General features: G+C 40.2%; 1 protein-coding gene across 1 annotated transcript in view; it reads left to right on the top strand.

Annotated features, from left to right (window-relative positions):
- kif26ba (kinesin family member 26Ba) overlaps positions 1–24,328 on the top strand; it is an 87,276-nt gene that overhangs the window by 44,217 nt on the left and 18,731 nt on the right. The window contains 6 exon segments of the mRNA XM_020590044.1: positions 13,797–14,012; positions 15,282–15,375; positions 19,696–19,841; positions 20,184–20,300; positions 21,356–21,542; positions 23,080–23,272. Coding sequence (XP_020445700.1) covers positions 13,797–14,012; positions 15,282–15,375; positions 19,696–19,841; positions 20,184–20,300; positions 21,356–21,542; positions 23,080–23,272 — 953 coding nt within the window.

Genomic DNA, 24,328 nt, shown 5'->3' with positions numbered 1-24,328 from the left:
CTGACATTGGATAACAGGATATTGTAGTAATAATGCATCTGATGGCTAGCGGTGATGTTACATTTGTCGCAGATCCGATTCTTTTCAACAGCTCTTAGGTACAAACGATTAGATCAAAGTTGTACTTGAGAGCCATTCTTTTTATTGTTCAAGTTTTCTAGGTGTTGCATTAATTGCATTCAAGGCAAGACGACTTTATTTACATAACCCATTTCATACAAAGGGTTAATCCATGGTCAATGCACTGACCAAACAGATATATGGCCTCACCTTGTGTAACGTTTATAATGCAAATCACTGACATTGGCAGTACAAGTAATGTAGTGCTGCTAAACCTAGTCCACACATCCAAAAAAGAGATTCAGTTAGTGGGATTAAGTTTGAATCTGATCTTACAATACCCTATCACAGCATTATCCTAGTGATTATGTCACAGATAAGCCCAGTAACGCCAGCCATTTACTCTAAATCAGCTACAGTAGCAAGTTAAAGTGGCTTTAGAATGAGTAATACTGTGTTCTACAAAGTGCTGGACTATATTGACCTGTAGTATTTTATCATGACTTTAACCAGTTTATCTAAATGTGTCTCCTGGTATGTGTTTGTGTGTCACCCCTGTTGTACCATACTGAAAGGTAGCCTAATGGTTACCATGGTAACACAACTCAGGCTGACAAAAGTCATCTGTCACCGCCACTGGCCGCTGATGAAACGAGTGTGTGTGGTGTGGATATGGAGGGGTTTCATGCTTCTCAAGTGTGATATTGATCGTCCATGTAATGAGTTTTTAGTGCCTCCTCCTCCACAGTTTGAGTGAGACTCACTGCTGTGTGTGCATGTCCTTAGTGCTAGAAAACGAAGAGGACAAAATCTGACTGACATTGTCCGGTGTACATGTGCACATACAGTGGCTTGAGCAAGTTGTCAGATCCTTTCACTTTTTGCACACTTGTGTTGTAGAGTCTTCATGGGTAAGTCTAGAAGTATTGCACGCCTGGATTTGGGTAATTTGTCCCATTGTTCTTGTCAGATCCTCTCAGATTTCATCAGGTTGGGTGGAAAATATCTGTGAACTTCTTCAGGTCTCTCCAGATTTCTCACTGGGGTTTAAAATCTGGGCTTTGGCTGGACCACTCAAGGATAGTCACAGACTTGTCCAGAAGCCTTTCCACTGTTGTCTTGGCTGTGCACCTCAGGTCAGTGTTGTACTGAAAGATGAACCTTTAGTCTCTGCACCCTGGAGCAGGTTTTCACTATAAAAACCATTTGTATCATATTTGATACGTGAGGAAAAAAATCGCCAAAAATGTCTCATGTATCAAATGTGATACAAAAGAAATAGAAATAATCGAAATAATATGGCACCTCTATTCTTATATGCCTGGACTGTCTGTCTATGCATATATGGCAAAAAAAAAAAAATCATGAATCTTGAATTTCGAATCATGAATTATATTTTGGATTTTGTTAACAGGTTTAATAAACATCTCAATTCCAAAAAAATTAGAATGTTCTGGCTATTGTTTGATATGTTGGGCTTTACAGGGTTAAAGCACAGCCACAGTTTGCTGCCACCGCCACCATACTTCACCGTGGGGATGCTAAAACAGGTGATGAGCAGTGCCTGGTGTTCACCAGACATATTGTAGTGCTTGGAGTTCTGCCCAGAGAGTTCAGCTTTTGTCTCATCAGCCCAGAGAATCTGTTTCCGCATGCTCTCAGGCTCCTTTAAATGCTGTTTGACACACACTAAGCAGCTGTCATCTATCTTTTACTCAAAGTCCATCTAGCCACCGCCACACTTGGCCAGGGATTGTCTCCTTCCTGGCCAAGGCCCTGTTTGCCCAGGTACTTATTTTGGTCAGGTGGCCAATTCTACAGTATCCAAATGGTTCCAGACATCTCCCATTCCACAGTTACTCAGATCACTGTGCTCCTGGGAACATTCAGAGCTTTAAAATGGTTTTACCCCCTAGTCCTGAGCTATGTCTCACCACAGTTTGATCACAGAGGACTACAGTGAGTTCCTTGGACTTCATGGCTTGCATACAAGGTTCCACAGTTCACCCTGCATATCAGGACAAACACCAAGCCTGTAATTGAGAGATTTCAGTTTTTTATTTGTAATAAACTTGCAAAATTTTCTAAAATCTTGTTTCTGCTTTGCTATTGCATGTAGACTGATGAGTAAAAACAGCAGTTTCCTCCATTTAAGATGAATTTTACAATACAATAAATTGCAGACAGTTAAGAGCTGAACTTTCTGAAACTTTCTTTTTGAAACTGTTGGCGTGAGCATTATACCGTGAGAGTGCATCAGAGCCGGGTGTGTATACTCTGTGATGAATAGGCAGAGGTGACATGCAACAAAATCTGGAACTGACTACTTACAAAATTCATCCAAATGATACTAACAGTTTAATTAAAAAAGGAAAAACAAACAAACAAAAGCCCAACTCTTTACACACAAAGCACAGATGGAATACTCAGTGTAATATACTGTAGTAATGTAGCAAAAATAATGCCGAAACGGGTCTATAGCCATGTAAACTAGGTACTGTAGGATTCTGCTTCTGCTTTCCTGCTGTTTTTGAAAAAAGTGTACTGTGCAGTTAAAACTGTGCTTTGACGAGCAGCATTTACTGTAAATTTATTGTATATTCCAAATCTTGAAATCTGTGGGTCATATTTTTTTTAGGGGTTTCATATTTTATTTGTCTGACTCATTTATGTGATGTGTTTTTTGATTAGTCCCTCTTCTATCTCAGTTTGTTTCCATATGGAGGTGACAGATGTCTCCTCAGTTGTCAGGGAGACGGATTCACAATCACATATTTACAGGAGGACTCACACACAACAGCTTGATAATGTTATACACCCCTACACAAAATCCACATATACAGTGTACACCACACACACAAAAACCTTCTTCATACAGTCTTTCTGTCTCATTATATCAGTCCTGGTGTCTGTTCCCTCCCACTACGATCCTCTGTGATCTTGAGATAGAATTGATCATACTTGTCTGGCCCACCCCGCTGTGTACAAATACCTGCCGCTGCTATTTAATTACAACTGTCAGACACGGTCCTTTTTCACAGTCAGAGGCATCATTCTGGTGTGATGTGTGTTACAGCAAATCTTTGATTAAGGTGTCGTGTGGTCTTAGCTACATATCAGCTTTGTCATCCTGTTGTCAGCCTGGTAGCTTGACCAGTCTGAATCAACCGTGACAAAGAGAAAGAAAAACCCCAAGTCAATTTAAAGAAACTGTACATATTTCTTACACATCTACAGCTAGTTTAGCGCTTAGCCAAGAATTACTCTGTTGTTACATTTCAGTTTTTGCACAGAATAAACAAACAATTGTTAACTATGCGAACTCAGGGGTTTTGTTGCATTTGTACAGACCCAGGGTATCTGCTTCCCTCGTTTGCAGTCTTCCAGTCTTAACGCAAATTTTTAAACTCCCTGCATAACTTGTCTTTCTGACATGTTTGCTGATAAGCAGCCCCTGCCATCATTGCTATGGTTTGGAAAGAAAATCTCTCCTGTGAAATCAAGTGAACCTTGCCAAGACATAATCAAACACTCTCACACCCATCACACACACAAGCTCACAGAAACATATGGGAAGAAAATGGCTATGGTGATATTTCTCCAGTAAAAATGTCACCTGCGGAGGGGCCGACTCCCTGCTAAAATGGCACATGCACACAGTCACGCTCACACACTGGCTTGCATGCTCACAAATTCATAGGATTATAGCGTACAATGAAAGATGTCAAGGAAGCGCCAAGGCCCCAGGTGGGAGAGTGTACGATACATCCTGCAGAATACACGGGGCTTGTATGTGAGTTTGATGGGGGCTTAGGGTTCTCCCCAGTGTTAATATGACAGTAAACAGATTGAGACATCACATTTAAAGCCATGGGAAATCAACCTGCACAAGACAGATGCACTACTTTGTGTACATGTATGTTACAGAGGGAGAGATGGTGATAGAGTTCAGCCTTGTTCCATGTTCCATTGGGATTTCAAATTAAATTGACTCCCTCAGTGGATCTGTCTATATCTCAAACTCCTGTCTGTTATTTTATGCATGTTGCCTCTTTACATATTGTAGGCAAGCTCTGTCGCACTTTAAATCTAATCATCCAGCTGGGAGTCTTTCATTCAGACCATTGACTGCGGGGTGAGATGCGTATCAGCCGAGGAAATTAAGTTGTTTATGTATTATCACTTATAGAACCGACTATAGAGTTGTAGATGTCAGGTGAAAACTAAAGATGTGAAAAATACTGAGGATTTCCTAGTTCATTTTCTGATTGCCTTTTATGCACATTGAATGACTGGATCTAAAATAGGTTTTATCAGCTATGGGCCTCAAGAAGGTCTATAAACTGACACGGTATCAGTAAGTCTTCAGCAGTTGATATAAACTAAGGCTTGTATGGCTGATAAACTGTGGGACTGTAATTCTTTCTCCCTGCACAAACTGACAATCATTTCACTGTACAGGGAAAATATAAATGGAAGATCTATGAATTTCAAACACATACCCAATACAGTATCCAGAGTCTTATCTTTGTTATGAAATTATCATGTAGAATTAATGGTAGTAACTGTGGTGATAAGAAAAGTGCACGCACTGCCCCAAAACAAACTCCTTTGCATCAGGTGCATAGGCCAAGGAATACGACCACTAAATAAACAATAAGGATCATATACTATACAAACATCTGATTCATAATCATTATAATCAAACACATTTCAACCTACAGAAAAGGTATAATGTCAAAATCCTTATTCAGTCCATGCAGAGACTGTGTGTTTAATGTATAAATCCAATATGCCTCCCTTTGGACAGGTCTTTCTTTTCATTCCCAATCCTTGAACAAATAGCAAGTGGCCACAAAAGTTGTGTATGGACTGAAAGAAAATTTTGTACTACTAGATAATTGGCTAGGCTTGAATAAAAATAATTTTGTGGATTGTCAAATCAGTGTGCGGCCTTATAATCTTTTTATTCTACTAGTAACTGTGTTGAACCCTTTAGTGCCATCATTGGGTCAAAATGCCTCTAAACATGTTCAGACTCAGCTAGACTTTGTGTTCAGTGCTACTGTAATTTGCAAGTGCTAGCATGTTTACATGCTAACGATGAACCTGCAAACATTAACATCAACATGTGTGCTGACGTGGTTTACAGTAGTTACTCTGGCTGCTAGCATGCTAGTCGGGCTCTTGACTCTTCCAGTTTGGATCACAAATACATGAGCTGTGCCGTAGTCGCTCTAATGCTCACATATCCTTCTTTAAGCTCTCTGCAGCACTTCCTCCACATTTCTGTATTAGATCTACATACAGTCCATATCTGAGGAGGGCTGTGAATTACTATTAAAATGTTACAAATGCTTCCTCTTCTTATAACCTATCTTCACCTCATCTCCCTTATCTAGTATGTGGATAAGTCTTATGCTTTGCTTTCCCATCCCTGTATCCCAACCTTCTCTGCTCTTCTCCATATCTGGATGACAATGAAGGACGGAGGGAGTTTTTTTTCCACCTCTTTCATCTCGGCAGCCGTCATTTTGCACACACACATGCACACTCACAGAAAGTGACTTGACCTTGGAGGAAAATGATACTATGACAGCTAATCAATTTTTAATAGCAGCTACAATCTCTTTCAGGCCACAAGCTGTGTGCATCTGTGTCACGAGTGAGCACGTGCAAATGATTCTTCCACAGGCATCTGTGTGTCTTCATGCCTATCTGGGTGTCTGTATCTAAATGTCTGAGTGAGTGAGTTATGGGAATCCAGTAGCCACTTTGTTCTACCTTTTAGCTGAAATATTAATGCTGTTGGTATTGGCAGGGCTGGAGCATGTAACTGACACACACATGCTGGGTTCTTTGTGTTTGTGTGGGTTTTCTGCTTGCAGTGTGTATGACTCTGTAGTTGTATGTTGCTCACTATGCTCAGATTATAAAGCCATCTGAGATTACTGAGTGATTTGGGGATATATAAGTTGAACTGATACAGTATAAATTGAGTTTGGCAATAGTCACATAACTCCTTTATCCAATCAAAAGCATTTAAAATTACTCTTGAATGATCAATTTAGTGCTTATATAATTATATAATTTAGTGCTTATATTACTCACAATTAATTATTGCACAGTTGTAAGTTTGGTGGAGTGCAATGTAAAAAATAAATAAAAATATTATATATAGTACAGGATGTTTTATGTGGCTCTGCTGACCTGTGTTTCTGTTATTTAACACAACTGTATTAAACAGCATTAGCTTTAGCCAGGCAATAAATAAACATGTTATGTGAGGGGATACAATAGTTTACTGTGTTTTTTATAATGGCAAAATATTATATAAACAATTGTATTGTTAATGCACTAATCCAAAATCAATTTAGTGTCTTTTAAAGGTGAATGTAGATGCACAGTATTTTATCATACACCTTTGCATTTTTAGTGCACAAAGCTCTGACTCATGTTCCATTCTAGAATTTATTTATTTATTAATATTTTTGTGTAGAATATTAAATAACCAAGTATTCACCAAGTATGTTACAGATGCAAGGAGTTTGTCTCCAGAACCAAGGCAGCCATATAAAGGCTCCAACTCACAGACATCAATGTCAGCGCTGGGTGTTTGCATTGGTAACATTAGCGACCTACCTACCTACCTTGTACAGGGAAACACGTTTCCTAACTGTGCTTATCACAAATAAAGACTTTGACATTTGACCTAGCATGGTCATAATTTTACTTGTGTATTGAATTAATGGGATTTTAATTTGGGAGTAGTTTGAGCTTTGTGTAACGATGCTTTGTGTCACATTAGCAGTAACCAGCTGGACTGACACATCTACTCATTAGTCAGCTAATGCCAGCTTCAGACTGGAGGCTGCATTTTGTACAGTTTGTCACATCCAGGCATGTGTAGTTTATATTACTGCTAGGAAACAGGGCATGGTAGGAAGAGCAAATAGTGCTTAGGAGCATCTTATGGTGTCAGTTTTCCTTAGACCCTAGAACATCTCAGCTGAAAGAAAATTAGGTAAAATTAATGGCTTTAAAAATGGATCACATTGATAAAAAAGGCTCAGTAAGTCTATTGGGCTCTGTAGGTCTAAACAAAATCAAACAGGAGAAATAATTCAGTTGTAAGGGACTATTTTCAGATGGATGAACTCATATTTAGTGCAAATATTTATGAAGAATGGTAAACTGTGTGTGGGTTTGACTCAAAATAAACACACTTTGCAGTACACACGTATGTCCAACTGAGAAAAGCCAATGTGGATCCTATGATACTACGAGTAGGGATGGAATGAATAAATTAGTTAAAATTAGCATTGATCCAGAGCTTGAACTTGCCTGTGGTATCTGTATCTACCTGCATTTTTTGTACCTGTGTCTGCAGTCTTTGGGAACCAAGAAGAGCTGAGTCTCAGTTGCCTATTGATTTTTCAGCCAATAGTAATGAGGCACTGCTGAACAATCTTCTCTCAGCTCAGTGTTATTTCTTACCGTTTAGGTGAATTCCTTTACTTAAATTGGCTCAAAGACTTCATTGTGCCTGCGTGTGGTGTATAAAATGGCAAAATAGGAAGGTCTACATCTAAGGGTGGGTAGAATTCAGGTCGGTTTCTCATGAAAAACATGACTCTGCTTCACCATCTGTCATAGCATGTACCCTTTAGCATGGGAAAGAACTCCCAAGCTGTTCCTGGCTTGTTATCAGACAACCTATATTTCAAACAGTGTTATTTAAAACAAAAGATTTCAACTATGTTTAAAATAGGAAACATGCATATACACACATTACAACAGAGCACAGGTCTAAATTGTTATCATACTGCTGTTCTGTCTTTTGTCTTTCACTGTACCTGTCACTCTTGCACAAACGTATTTCTGCTGTTTATGGGTCACTGTCACTAAGCCTCTCTACCTCCCACCTTTGCATTACACTGCTGCTCTGGGTGCCTTAACCACTTTTGACTTTTAGAGCGTTAGTCAAAAGCCACTTTACCACTGACCCTTCTTGCATTATACCTTTGCTGACTGGTTTTGTGTGCATCTTAGCTCCCTTTATAGCCTCCTTGCGGGAAATCCTTGGTTCTGTGTTGACTGTAAGCTGGTAGAAGCCTGAAATGTACCTCGGTATCAATAATGTATCTATCAACTAAGTCAAAGATACTTGGTGAAGATGTTCACTGCTCTAGCATCTCTCATTTTTTCAGCTTCTCCACCTTGCATTAGTATTCACTGCAGCATGAGGCACAAAATAAGAGAGGAAAGCATAGAACAGATGATAGGAAATGGTTGTGATTTGTCCTGTCATTTGTACTGAGAAAAAGAGAAGGTTTGACAGGGAGAGGAGGGAGTAGATGGACAGTGATAGAGCAATACAGTTTTAGAGAGAAGTCCATACGAGTTGTCAAAGTGGGTGGCAGAGCGAACGGGATGGAGAGAACAACTGGAGAACAGAAAATGAGAGAAAGAGGGCAATGAAGGGATAAGAATGGATCAAATGATGGAAAGAGCGTGAGATCGTTGTGTTGTGCTTGTCTCTGGGGAGTTTTTAGTTACAAATTTCTCTCAGTATTTCTCTTCTTCTCTTTTCCTAAACAAGCATCACCATCCACCCTCTTCCTTTTTTATAAACACCAGAGTCCATTAGCTTTGTGTTTTTCCTGTATGTCATATTGGATGTGGTACTTTGCCTCATGTATTGATTTAACTGTGGAGCTAGGCCAAAGGATCCTCTGAGGGTATTGCGGTTTGCATTAGATAAACACATACAGACATACTTCTAGCCGAGTGGTGAGCATGACAACCAAAAGCTGCAGTTTCAAGCATCTGGAGAACAAAGCTCAGGTCTACTAAACGTTTGAAGCACAGACACAAACACAGCTCAGCTATGTAACTTGCGTAGCATTCACGCTCAGACAGCTCAGCTATGTAACTTGCGTAGCACTCACGCTCAGACTGATGTTAGGTATTTTTAGTCAGATAGATATTGGATAGATACTTGATGTATTAGAAATGTTTAGTGGAAATAGGATGTCTAGTTAGACTGTTAAATGCTTAGGCATGCTTATGAGTTTCTACAGGGTACATCTGGTCAAGGACAACTAGAGAGAAGAGTTGATGACTATCAGCAGACAGGATGTTTAATATTATTATTATGATGTAACTGTAGACTTAGCCATAATGTTCCTATGTTTGAGTCACGACATGTATTAGAGGTCGTGAGAATGTTTTTAGCTACACACCACTTAACCAACAGACACACACACATTCACACATTGATTTGCTTCATGTTTTGACTATTGCCAGAGCCAGCTGCAAAGCTGGCGAGAGAGACATCTCGGTTGACGTTTCTGTGTAGTATGGGGCTAGCCCAACCGAGGTTTTATAATGTATAGGCCAATTGAGGTTCAGGGTCTTTCATCTTACAACTGCCTGCGAGCACGTTGGAGGTGGAAGATATCTGAGCGTGTAATGTTAATTTTACCTGTGATCCTTTGAATAAATCAGCACTGTTTTGAAGTTACTTGGACTGCCTCGTCTCTCAGAGTTAGCATGGTAGCAAGAACCGGTCCTTTCACTGAGCACAGTAAAACAAGTGTTGTAGACATGCATGATACGGCCACATTGTGATGAGTCAACGTGAGTGGCTTCAGTCACCAGCCCGCAAGTTTCCACTGTGTTTTCATTAGCCATGGTGCTAATGTAGCCTACTTAGCACAGATTTCTACCACCAGTGTGTTAGCATTGACATAAAAACATCGTTTAACATCCAGTACCTAACTAATGAAAACACATGGTGTGTCGTAAGTGTGGCCCAAATTTGAAAGTGAATAGCAGTGAATGCACATGCTAATAAGGTAAACAAAGAGTCTTCCTCCTGTGGGCGTCCATGTTCCAACTGTCCCCCACACATGATTGGTCAATGCTGCACCCTTGCCTGATGACGTCACCATTCGGTGCAGTAAAAGCTGAACCAGATTTTTCACTGCACAGGGCTACGCCTTTTTGCCAGAGCCGCCTGTGGTGAATGCAATCCCCCATAGAAATGAATAAAGAGGGCTGGTTTTTTACCCACATCTTTGAAACTCAGTCTGAAAGTGGCCTTACTGTAAAAAAATGGTGTCCCTGAAAACATACAGTAGGCTCACAGTTTGTCAGGCTTATCATCTGACTTTAGAATGTACAGTATTTTTTCACAAAACAAGGTTTGTTATTTATATCCCTAATCTCTTACACGGAAATTGCTCTAGGAAGGAGTTTCTTCAAGGCCGGGGTGGACACAGGGAACAATTATAGTGATCAATAACTCCCAGAGTACCTTTAGGGATGTCAGTATTGTTTTAAGATAGACTTGAAAAATATGAATCTACCCCCTTATGTTGTCATAATTGTGCTAATGTGTCCATTTTCCTGATGGTGTTTGGTGGTCATTACCACAGAGCTTTGGCAGTTTGAAAAAAGGGGAATGGAGGTTAATGGCCCCATGTAAGAGTCTCGCCCTCAATATTTGGAAAAATGAACACAGAACAGCATTATGGCTCCAATCACAGCTCAGTCTCCCCCACACACAGCCAACTCTTTTACCTTTCACATGAGAAAATGAGCTCTGGGGGGCGAGGGGGGGACTTTATGAGTTACGCCTTGTAAAGTGTGTGCTGGTAAAGTTCTTCCCCCAGGCTCTTACTGATGTGATGGTCTCTTTTACTAGGGTCAAAAGAGGCACTGAATCTAAGCGCATGTCTTTTTGTATAGTGATATGGTATCTTTTTTAAAAATACAAACTTTTGACCTGACATTAACCGTTAATATCATAGTTTACCTACAGGTAACATATTTATCGCATTCAGAGGGCATCTCAGTTTATATCACCCTCTTGTTTATGGACACGCATAAAATTACCTACTCATTCACTAGCACACAGTTTATTGAACCTACTCTCTTAAATGGCCCGCAGTCATTTAATGATGCAAGCAAAGGAAAGCCTGTTAATGTGTTATGTTTGGTTTGTGTGTGACAGAGAGAATGTTCATATATACAGAAATGCAGTAGGAGCTCTTAGAGGTTTGCCTTTGTGTTTTTTACTTGGCAGTATATTAGCTAATTATGTTTTTTTTTTTTTTTTAAACCACATTTGAGGTGGGTTCGTTCATGGCACCATGACCTTGTTCTGGTTGCTTTTAGTTTTTGTGCCTCAGCGCAGAAAAATAATTAATGACAAAAACGACATGTTCTTAAAGCCGCTTTTGTAGAAAATTGCTTAAGTGATTGATATTATCTGGCTGCACAGTAATGTCGTGGAAAATAAAATCCAATTACTTTAGAAATAAAATCAAGCTCAAACATGAAAATATTGTTTAACATTTCCAGCCTGTAAAACAGACGCTACACTATAACAAGCCAAAGACTTGAAATATTCTTTTTAGTCACCGACTTTTACGGTGCAACTATTTTTATTTATGATCACTGTTCAGAGTTAATGGGACCATAAGTAAATAAGTATATACTTGAAGGTACTGACAGTTTTCCTTTTTTTCTGTGAAGGCTCTATCTCCCGAGTGCAGTGGGGTTTGGAGTGTTTTGGGATTATGGTGCCACTCGTAATCCCAGGGTGGAGTTTAATAAGAGGTGCAGTGCAGAATCACACTTCAGACAATGATTCATCTGTGCTACTAATAAGCATGAACTGAAAAAAATCTCACATCCCTTGTTAGGAGCCACAGAAACACTGTAGTCTTGTTTATCTACCTTGCACCTGTGCTCCCTGTCAACACAAGATCCTACCTTGCTTAGAAAAAACATGGCACAACACTCATTTAAGGTTACTTTTAGTCATAGCACACTAAGTTTGAGTAGTATGGGATTTATTTGGGATGTGGAGTATACACAACTGTGTTGTCAAGGACCAGGCTGTAGCTCCTCATGAAATGAGGTAGTGTAGCTTCAGAGAATCCAAAACAATGATGCATTCATGCACTTTTTTATCAACTCATAACATCACAAGTGCAGCAGTGAGAAAATGCATGTCTTCTGCCTGTGTATTTTAAACTGTCAGCTGCTTTGCTGTTTGTCAGTCATTAAGCTCTGTCATGCTTTAAACTGACTTGTCCAAAATAATCTACAGATTTGTGCCATCAGCATCACAAGCTGTAGCCAATTTACTCTGAGCTTGTTTTCTATAGCCTGGTCATTGATCGTGTTAGACAGCAGAGTCTACATCATCGTAGCTTGTTATTACATTTGTACTTTGCAGGCTCATCCTTGAGGTTCTGACTCTGTCTTTTGATGATGATAGTGTGCAATTCATCTTATGAAAGAATACAGTAATGACATACGACACTGTTTAACATTTAGCAATAGGTGCAGTATTATGCAATAAATGATAAAACTACTGTTTTCTAAAGAAGCAGTTGTCACTATAAAAAACAAAAGGCAGTACTGTAGCTGCACTAAAAAGCGTTGCTGCAACTTAAAGCATCAAGTGGTAAAATGCAGAAGCTTTCACCACCTTGAAAGTTACCTGTAACATTGTAACCACAAAAAACATTGTTGTGTTTCATTCAGTAGAACTCAACGAAAATTGGATCAATAATGGAATAAAAAGCATCCGCCTGGACTGAGGCATAACCTTTACCTGTCTCAAGACAACAACACTGAAATGTCACGCGGCAACGGTGATATTAAGGATGACAGAAAGCAGGAAATCTGTGTTCAAAGTAGAGAGCATAGGTTTTACAAGTAAACACTCAGGCACTTGAATACCATCCCCATAAACATCAGAATCCATCCAGTGTAAATATATTTCATGATCAGAGTGGCTCTGATCAGTCCCTGAGATGGTTGGTGTGGTTGTGACTATATCCATCAAGAATGCACAGTACCTGAAAAGCATCCGCTTCACCCAAGCCTCGTCAGAAGGGAAAATCTTGCATAAACCTTCAGGGTAATGCAGCAAGAAGAAAGATTTAGTGACAAACACTGAGGCAGTAAAACAATCGGACTGAACATGAGAGTGATACTGGCAGTGAGATCAACTGAGCAAGAGAAACAAATACAGTGTATCCAGAAGAGAAGGAGAACAACAATAAACTGATAGAAAGTACCTCAAACTTTAAAACATCTTTAACAGAAAAAATGTTTATACAGTCTGCAAAACGTTCTGGAGGGCTTTCAGATTTGAAGACGCAGCGTTTTGCTTGTTCTGATATCAGACAGCAGCAGCGGCAGCTGTCAGATGGTAAACTGCGGCTGCTAACAATTTGACAGTGTGGGAGGAAGAAAGAATGAAAGAAGTCTAAAACAGGATTCTTGCACTTCAGGCTTTTAATGTGGCAGTGAGCTGAAGGTAGAGAGAGAGGGGTGAAGAGAGAAAAAGGAATGATTTAGGAAAGAGAGAGATATGAGTGACAGGTGAAGTAGGAGAAGGGAGGGAGGAGAAGCAGCAGCTATGGTGACAAGGTGGTGAGAGAGGTGTGCATCACATGTAGAAGTAAAAAGCTAGATTTTGTGGCTCTATAGGAGTCTTTTGATGCAGCTAAGTTCAGTTGTCTTCTAGCATTAATCCTTGAAAAACATCACATCTGTTCAGTTTCAAGTTGAGCAGATTTCTTCAGAAAAGAAATCTTTCAGTGAAAAAGAACTGGATAATCAGCCTCAGCAAGGAAAAGAACGTGTTCAGCCAAAGACAAAAATCTCTTCTTACCTGTCATTTCTCAACACCTGTTTTCTGTCACCAGGTGAAAGTGATGGTCCGTGTGTGCCCAGTGTCTCAGTTGGATGCAGCCGAGTCCAGCTCCTTCCTTAAAGTGGATTCTAGGAAGAAACAGATCACCATCATGGACCCGTCAGCCAATCAGATACCGAGCGCTGCCTCCCAGAAAAGAGCAGGTGCCAATCAGGTCCCTCCGAAGATGTTCACGTTTGATGCTGCATTCCCTCCTGATGCATCACAGGTAAGAGAAGAGATTGTAAGTTTAGAGAGCAGTTGAATTCATGATAATACAGTGATAGACAAAAATGACAGCAACACACAAAAAGCTGGACTTATGTCATATTCATGGGAAAAGCCGTTCAGCCTTTTAGTCAGAGTTATTTGAAATTTCTGTCAGCTACCACTGGGCTAAAAAATGCCCTCTGGTGACAAACTGGCTGCAAGCCTCCATTGCTGGCAATTACATTTTACATTATTTGACATTTTGGGAAATACATTGTCAAAAGTTATGTAAAGTTTGACACTAATCTCATATCTGTCTGCAAACAGTTAGCTCAGCTTGACATCTAACCGGTCTCAGCCCACAGTTAATATGTGTGAACAGAGGACTGAGTTAGGGCAGTGAACTAAGACAAGAGCAAATCAGACTAGAAACAGACGACCAGAGCTAACACAAGCATAGAGGCAAAATGCATGAGGTCGACAGGGAGAGAACAAATCCACACACAGTGTGACAAGGCAAGCACAAAAGGGAGTAAACAAGTAACCAGGTTAATGGAACAGGGGTTAGTCCAATGGGGAAAACAGGTGACCAATCAGAAAATTGGGCCATCAAAAAGAACAAGAGTTCATAACAAAAGACAAGAAAAAGGTCTTAAACCAGACAGAAAACATGGACACAGACAAACTACCTGGCTTAAATACTGATTGGTGATAATGAAAGGAATCAGGTGTGCGTAACTCAAACAGGTCAGGGCAGGTAATGCTAGAAAACAAAACGGGAGTGGAAGTATAAAAAAAATAAAGGTCTGTTACCAGGAGGTGCCAGGGGATCATGACAGAAGCACCTCTAAAGTTTACTGGTCAAGCAAATTTATGATGTGTAACAGACTCACTTCTCCTCCTACAGCACACCTAAAAAGACTATTTCCCAAAATGTCAAAACATTTTGAGTCAGATGAATGTTGAACATAATAAAAATAGCTAATTTAGGCATATTTTTATTTATTTGGTCTGACCAAGATGCCTGCAATGGCAGTAGTCTTCTTGGAATAGGGCAAAACTTTCCCAACCTGCCCAGTTAGTGCAACCTAACGTTTGTTTTTCTGTCCGTCACTCAACTTTTCACCCTGAGGAGGTGATGTTAAAGGTTAACTGCTGATTTGTGTTTAATGCTAAAAGGCAAACACACAGCACCAGTTCAGGATAATGTGAGATGTATATATGATGTTCTTTTCCTTCTTCCTACATCTCTTTTCATTCCTCCCTCTGTCCGCCTGTCTGTTGCTAGGCGGAGGTGTCCGCGGGAACCGTTGCTGAGGTGATTCAGTCAGTGGTGAACGGAGCAGATGGCTGTGTCTTCTGCTTTGGACACTCCAAGCTGGGTAATACTCACACATACATGTACACAGACTACAAAATCTGAGCGTGAGCCATCTTTAGTGTGTGCGTCTGATTGTCAGCGTGCCTTTCACTTGGCTGTCTCTGCACTGGTTCTCAGCTCTCAGAAAGAAAGAAGAGGATTAGTGTCTGCGGAAGCTGAAAGCAGCCTGCTCTGTCTGCGCTTCTCTCACCCTTTCTCTTTACCTAATCCTTCTGAAGCTGCTTTTTAGAGAAGCGGTCTTAAAAAAGGCCGGGACCCCTTACTGCAACATGTCTGAACCCCCACACATGCACACTGGCACAAACATCCACCACACACATGGACGCACAGACATGCTCTTAAACTCTGGGTCAACCTCTGTTGTGTCTATCCCTGTAGTTGCCAGCAGAATTATCTTTCTTAGCTTATGATCTTCATATATCCAGCTGGTGGTTTGACAGTAAGTCCCCTTGAACTGCAGACAAACAACAAAGGCAGTAAAAATGCTGCGGTTAAGCAGGGCTCACTTGATGGCTGAGACATTTACTGGAACAAACAACAATGAGGTTTTATGTAAAAACCAACATGTAAACACTGTCTGTACTAACCAATTTCCATATTATTTTTATAGTCTTGGTGTAGCTCATGTAGCTGTACACAGTTAAAGGATCTCTTTTTTTGTCATTTTCATCAGTTATGATAACACTGAACTCATTCAAGTAATAGCTGAAAGGGGAACGCAGCAGCACCACTACGACAAAGTCAGAAGGAGCGCATGAGACAGTGAGACAGGTCACAAAAAAGCCAGTAGTTTAGACAGATTAACTAAGTTTAGAAAATATTTGTTTTACTGCCATGAATTGCAACAGAGCTGGTTACATTTTGGCTGAGTTTGCTGCATGTCATTCCCCAAAGGTTTTAGAGTGGGCACATGCGCTGCAAAGCTCTGCGCAGGATTCCTTGTGCTTCTGACGCTTTTGGATAAACAGCTCTTCTAGAGTTTTTATAAATGCTATTGGATTGAATGGGACAAATTTAGATAATACATAGTGCCATTTGTGTGTTTGATGCATTCAGTGATACAGCTGCTCCTTTTCCGATGTGGTGGTGTGTATGAAAAACAGCTTGTATGACAAAAAGGCTTGGTACAGTACCCTAATCAAATCAAGTTTATTTATATGTCCCCTTTTAAAATCTCATGGTAACAAAGTGTTCCAGAAAACAATAAATGAAACAAAAGTAAGTTAAAACAGTTAACTTAGAAATAAACTATATAAATAACAACAGATAAAGCACAAACGAGGCTGATATATACAAAATAAACCAAAGCACTAGACCCTTCAACCTTTTTTACACTAATGCAAGTGTAAAAAAGTGTCTTCAGTCAAGATTTAAGTGATTCCAACCTGAAAGCAGCCAACCTGGAGGCAGTTCAGGTCGACCACTGCAAAAGCACAATCACCTTTGAGCTTTAAATTAGACCTTGGCACTTCCAAATTTAACCGATTAGAAGATCTAAGTGACCTGCTTGGACAATAGGGGTGAAGCAGCTCAGTTAGATATGAAAGTGCAAATCCATTTAGCGCTTTAAAAGCAAAAAGGAGCCGTTTACAATTCTAAATTGGATGAAATGAAGCCAGTATAGAAGAAATATGGGCTGCTGCATTCTAGACTAGCTGGAGTTGATGAAGCGCTAAATCAATATGTTTGATCGCTTTCTAAAAATAATTGAATTGAGAAAAATTTTAATGTTGGTAATTATCCCTCATTGCAGTGTGAGTGCACACAACTACAGCAAGGCACAGGAATAAGAATGATGGTCAAATACACAAATAAAACCCAAGTTGTAATAAACAGGAATGCTCCTTTAAATCTGTTTTTAGATTCTCACACACATGCAGAACCCACACCACTCCCTCCAGCAGATCAAACAAACAGATACACATGTAATCACCACAGCTTTCCAAAGACACAAACCCAACATGGCATACACATCAGACAGCCTGTCTACATCAGTGTTTGGCATCGCACCATGTTTACATGTTTTCATTCAGCTGTCAGATATTGACACATGAAAATGCCTACTGTGTCATGATTCATACTGGATAATATGACTGGAACCAGTCTGCAAAACACACTCCCAGAACGGACCACTGTCGGTGCTGGATTGTGTTGGATTATACAGTATACAGTCTTCTGGCTTTTGATACTGCAAAATCCATCAAAGAGAGTTTGCTCTCAGTCAATTTTACTGTTATATTACTGTGATAAAGCGGCTGTGGCCTCACTAGTTTCAGATTAAATGCCGGCTGCTGTAGATGACATCATTCTTTGTGATGTTGATCACCCAAGGCCATGGATCTGAATGAGACTACATTGTAATGGCATTTCTTTTTTCTAATTAAAATGGGGAAAGTAACACAATGAGCACTTATTGTCAGCCGTGTGGCCCTTGGCTGTAGACTGGGGAGACTTGGACATGGGCAGGTCCACTCATGTACACACACATGCACAGTTTCATAAGGAGTAACAAGGTTTTTATTGAATAGGAATAAAAAATAGAAAAAATGGATGAACTTTGGGACTCTAATTGAATCCCCCGGCTTTAAATCATGTCTGATTTATTGTGTTGTCAGTTATTGAATTTCTGGCTTTGGATGGATCTTTTTTTTTTTGTAGTGACCCGTGTGTGTGTGTGTGTGTAAGCTCACATGTGCATGCCCTGAACTCCTGATACAGTGCTGATACACTTTCTCACCTTGATCACTTTCTTTCTGACAGTAAAAGCAATTCAGCTCGATGAGACCAATTGAAAGGAATATACATGAACCACACAAACACAGACACACACACACACACACAGCCTTACTGCCCGTAGCATAGCTTCACTGTGTTGCAGTTTCCTGTGGAGCAGTCGACTAGCTGACCATGCCTTGTTAGCCTGTGGAAAGGAAACACATAAACTCACATAAATGTGTAATTTAAATCTCTCTCACATATACACAGACCTGAAAGACAAACAACAAGTTGGGTTGTTCAAGTGTTCTGTGGTTGTGTAGTGATTCTACATATGACTGAGAGTCCATTTGATTTGTTACATAATAAGTATGATGCTAATTGTTCTTTTTTTTCTTCTAGAAGAACATGGTCCTTTAGATCAGCAGTGGAAGAATACTCAGATCCCTTGCTTAAGCAAAAGTAGCAATACCACAGTATAAAAATACTCTGTTACAAGTAAACGTCCTGCATTCAAAATATTAAGTAAAAGTAAAAAAGTATTAGCATCAAAACATACTTCAAATGCTAAAAGTTAAAGTACTCATTATGCAGAATGGCACATTTCACATTAATGTGCATCATTGTATCAGATCATTATCACTTTGATGTTGCAGCTGGTAAAGGGGGAGGAAGTTTTAACTAGTTTATATGTTTATAATGTCAGACTGGTGACCTGTCCAGGATGGACCCCGCCTCTCCTCAGTCGCCCCCATGACCCTGTTCAGGACAAGTTCAGTATAAGCTGTATAGATAATGGATGGATATGCTTGTGAATTTTCCACCAGAGATCAATAACACCTTATGATTATACTGTAACTTCTGTGTTAATCTAGTTCTGAAAAGTAACTAGTAAGTTATAAAATACAGTAAATGTTGTGGAGTAAAAAGTACAATATTTGCCTCAAAGTCAAAGTGTGAATTAGCAGAAAATGAAAATACTTAAGTATTGATACCTAACAATATTTAAGTACAGTATTTGAGTAAATGTACTTAGTTACTTTCTACCACTGCTTTAGATAGCGTTAAACATTTTAACACCATTTAAACACTACTATAATTGTAAAAACCTTCTCTGAAATTACAGTATACACAGCCCTTTCTGTTGAGCCTGTTACCAATTTCTCATCTAGTTTCTGTGACAAATCATGAAATGCATCTCGGTTCTGACAGTAAATCGAGATGCTCCAGGAAACACTGAGGGAGAACCATGTAAAATGACAGTGTAGCCAGCAGCCTGCCCTCTGTCCCCGCCTCAGGACATATCACACACGATCCTCCACCCTGCATCACAGAAGTCTGGCTTTTGAAGTCCTCTGTTTCTGTGCAAGTGTTTGTGTCAGTGTGATTGTTAGGTGTGACACATGGCTTTGTGTTGGTGTGTGTCTGATCTCCAACTCCTGACAGTCAGAGCAGGTGTGTATGTGTGCGGGGGTAATCTTCATGTTGTGCCTCAAAGGGACACACATCTGTTCATACAAAGTACTTTTTGTGCCTTTTTTGATGTTCTTTTTGATATAGCTCCATCTTTTTCTGTCCACTCTTCCCGTTTCATCTCTCTGTCTAGGTAAATCGTACACAATGATTGGCCGAGACGACTCTCTTCAGACTCTGGGTATCATCCCCTGTGCCATCTCCTGGTTGTTTAAGCTCATCAATGAAAGGAAGGAGAAAACAGGAGCACGATTCTCTGTTCGCGTCTCCGCAGTTGAGGTGAGCGCTTCAGACAAGACCTCAATTTAAAACATTCCCAGCAGAGCTAAACAGGGACCACTGCTGATACAAACATCTGAGGAAGAAGACTAGTGACAGTCAGCTTTCTAAGTACAAGTGGTAGTAGCTGCAGTGCTACTGTAGCAGTGAAGTCATCAATTACCAGTAAATGTATGGTTTTAACTATTTTTTTAAAACTTGCCATCATAAGTAATGACTAATTAGAAGCCTGGAGTCTCCTCTTTAAAACTGGTCTGACCAGATTTATTGGTCAATATGGGAAAAGATTTGGACATAAAGGACAATGAGCTGACTACTGCGACTCAACTTGTGTTTATGTAGGTTTGGGGAAAAGAGGAGAACCTTAAAGACTTACTGTCTGAAGTGGCTACAGGCAGCTTACAGGACGGACAGTCACCTGGAGTGTATCTATGTGAGGACCCCATCTGTGGCATGCAGGTACACACACCCTCACACATGTACACATTTAGACACACAGCAGATGGTGTGTGTGTGTTTGAAGCCTTGCACCTTGCTATGCTTAACTTTTTTTTTTAAGTGGCTGAGTCATCCTAAGCATTTACCACTATGACAAGGCAAGAAGTAAAAGGACTTTTGACCCAAACACACTTTGGTTTTTCCACTCTGAATACAGAGAATGAAAGGACAGTCCAGGATGGGTTGAACCTTTGAGAGGGCTGTCCTTTGTCCACTGGCAGATCAGGCAGTCTGATAACCATGAGCTCACCGGTCACTTTAACTACAGGGATCAGCTTGTTCCTGTCCCCCATAGAAGGTTGCTGAACATTTTCAGATTGCTGTGGTGCAGTATTTATTAAGATACGAGATATTCATCTGTCTCAAGTGCCAAACCCTTGAAGACATGAATGAAAATAATATAATAATAAATACAATGGTATTTTTAATTATTTAGAATTTACTGATTCCCGAACAATCCATTTTGATAAGCACATTTCAGACTACAAAAGGCTGCTTACATGACATTAAAGTTAATCACCACCATTCATTTTAATCACATCATTCATTTTAAGGTATTCATTTCTTTGCAGTCAGGAGTGAAGAGTGTGTAAAACAGTGCTAAAAACGAGTGTCACAGAGTGAGCAAGTGTGTGCAGTTATATGCTTATGGGATCAGAGGGTCTGATAAAAGCACATCTGTGTAATCCTTAACTAATCTGACGTAATCCCATCAGTAATGATATCCTACAGTACAACACATGCAAACTGCTTCTCCCTCTCTCTTCCTCTCATACCTGCAGGCAAGTCAGAAATGTTTTTAGAATATGCTAGTCAGTTCTCTGCATGCTAAATCCTCTTAGTACACAATACTATCAGTGTTTGGGCACTTTGTGGTAGATAAACCAAGTCCCCCTAGCTACAGTGAGGTGGTACCCTGTCTGGCTCTCTGTCCTCTGGCGACTCACTGCTGCTTCCTTATCATGCCTATAAAAATGCAACATCCACATAATCTCTCTGCACCACACATTTTTCAGCTCCAGAACCAGTCTGAACTACGTGCACCAACCCCAGAGAAGGCAGCCTGGTTTCTGGATGCAGCCATAGCAGCTCGCCACAGTAGCCAACGCCCCAGCACCACCGAAGAAGAACATAGGAACTCACACATGCTGTTTACATTACACATATACCAGTATCGCATGGAAAAGACAGGCAAAGGAGGGAGTAAGTACTGTTTGTTCAACTTTGTCATTGCTAGCATTATTGATGCCACTTTTTAATTATCAACAATACTTCACAACAAAATTAACTATTGTTGCTACTGTACTTTTACTGCTGCAGCCACAAACACAGTTTTCTCTTAATATATTGCTTCACAGAAGGTTCTGGGTTTGAGCCCGGGCCGACCCGGGGCATTTCTGTGTAGAGTCTGCATGTTCTCCCTGTATCTGCGTGGGTTCTCTCGGGTACTCCGGCTTCCTCCCACGGTCCACAGACCTGCATAGCTTAGGTTGACTGGTGACTCTAAATTGCCCATAGGAGTGAGTGTGAGTGTGTGTGGTTGTTTGTCTACATGTCAGCCCTGTGGTAGACTGGCGACCTGTCCAGGGTGGACCCCGCCTCTCACCCAGTGTCAGCTGGGATTGGCTCCAGCCCCCTGTGAACCTATTCAGAAATAAGTGGTATAGATGATGGATATTGCTTCACCACATGGAAGACAAAGCAGCGAGTGGGTGTAAACAATAACGACAGACAGACCTATAGTCTCTGTGGATAAATGGGGAGCTAAAGCATCACATTTCTTGTCAGAGTTGAAGACTTATCTATTATATGAGCTTGTATGAGCCCCTTTATAAATCCTATGTTTAGATTAATTTACAGTCATCTCACACATTTACACATCTATATAAATAAGTAAGCGATAATAAAGGGGTAGTGCTAGTTTCATTGTGTGCGACTGTTTGACAAAGAAAAACTGTGACAGATGTCAAAATATCACTGATAATAATTGGTTTCAGAGCACATACCGATGTGTGTGAGAGAAACAAGCAGAAATGTGTTTGCATCTACAGTGTGTGTGTTTGTGTCTATGAGTTGAGCAGACATAAAAGATGACATAAATAAGGGAAGAACATGCACTTTTTTTACAACCTGCCATCAGCTATGGCCAACTCACAAGCTGTAATTAAAAATTTTAACAGCCTTAACTTTTAGAAAATGAGGATTCCCAGTGTGTCACTACAGAATTCATTAATAAAACTCCAGCTACAGTCTTTGTTGATGCTGGCACACATTATTACGACTTTTCCAATATATTATACAAATGTCAGTACTGAGGGCTTTCAATATTTGGTTATGTTTTATCCATAGTACTACCTAGTCTATGCAAACATACCACTGCAGACACTCTTTGTTAATTGATATTATATTGTAGAATTGTAAATACATAAATATTATTTGTCCTTGGTGGGTTTTATTTCCAAATACATATTTAAGTATTTTTACTTTTACAAGCAAATCTACATACAGTACATGCTGCTGCAATCAGTTTCTTTTGATCATTCAAATTAAAGGGTACCTTTTTTCCTCTGTAGAACCTTTTAAATAGAATTGGTTTGGCAAATTAAACTTGCACAATGATCACTACAGAGGTCCAAGACCGAAGGCTGAATTTTTTTATTTGAATGCTTGCTTGACTTTAGTTTGTCCCTGTCTTTTATACCCTATACTCTGGTCTTGGCCCATTTTTTCACTTTGCTAGTGTCAGGAGGTCGCAGTCGCCTCCACCTACTGGACCTGGGAAGCTGTGATGTCAAAGTACTTGGAGGAGGAGGAGCAAGTGGGAAAAACAGGGAGAACTCCTCACCCAGCTCAGCTCCCCTGTGCCTTTCTCTGTCTGCCCTCGGCAATGTGATCCTGGCCCTGGTCAACGGGAGCAAACACATCCCATACAAGTAGGTGTATGTGAGTGTGAGAAGACAGGACACAGCAAATGCACTTAGATGCTTTGAATATGTTAAAAGAATGAAATGCAAGCAAACAACCAAAGAGGACAATAGTAGAGGCCCAGGAGGAGTGAAGGGTAGACTGAAGAAGAGAGCAGGATGTTTTGGAGCTGAAGAAGAGGAAAGGAAAGCAGATGACACATTTATTAAGTTGCTTCAGGTTTGGGGGATGTAATGTTATAAACAACAGCTGCTGTTACATATTCATCACATTCATTTTGCTGGTTAACTGCCCGGCAATGAGAGCAAAGGCGAGAGAAAGTAGAGAGGGAGTGATAATACAGACGGACTCTAAACAGAGGTAAATATTACCTACTGTTGTTATAATGTTTAGTATGCCCTGGCAGTGTACTGTACACAGCGCAAACTGTAAACGCCCTCATTTTACTGTTCCCTCCATTTCTTCCCTGCTTCCTCTTCCACTCTCCTTCAGGGTGTGTAGCTCTGTGCTCCTTGCTGGGCTAATTTAATCACCACCATTTGCATTTAAATTACAAAACAACCTGCTACCCAACAGTGAAGCTGTAAGCAAAGCTGTGCTGAGCCTGGGTTGGTGACTCAGACCATTGTCAGACTGAGGGGATTTGGTTCAGGATGGATGTTGTGTCACTGCCTCTTCAGTATAGATCCAAAACTGAACATAATGGTCACCGCAGAACCACAGCTAAAACAGTATGAGTGGTATGCCATTGCAGACTGTTGAAAACTGGTGGAGTATAGTATAGTCAGCTGTATATTTAAGACCAGCTTATAGCTGGTGTAGCTTGGTGTTTTTGAGCAGCAGGTGGCCTTTAGCTCCATTATCTTTTCCCCAGGATTGATACGAAAACGATGGATCAGTGTTGTCATATAATGATTTGAAGACAAAGACAGAGAAACAAGGCTAAGAGATGAATGCTAACATCGGCACGCTAACATGCACACAATGACAATGTTAACATTGTTGATAATTAGCAGATAACGGTTGTTAACCAGAGTGTACAGCTGAAGCTGATGGTAAAATCA

Source organism: Monopterus albus, unplaced genomic scaffold (genome assembly GCF_001952655.1).
Source record: "Monopterus albus unplaced genomic scaffold, M_albus_1.0 scaffold10.1, whole genome shotgun sequence".
NCBI classification, from domain to species: domain Eukaryota; kingdom Metazoa; phylum Chordata; class Actinopteri; order Synbranchiformes; family Synbranchidae; genus Monopterus; species Monopterus albus.
The sequence above is the reverse complement of the archived record's forward strand: the minus strand, read 5'-3'. Positions and strand labels throughout refer to the sequence as shown.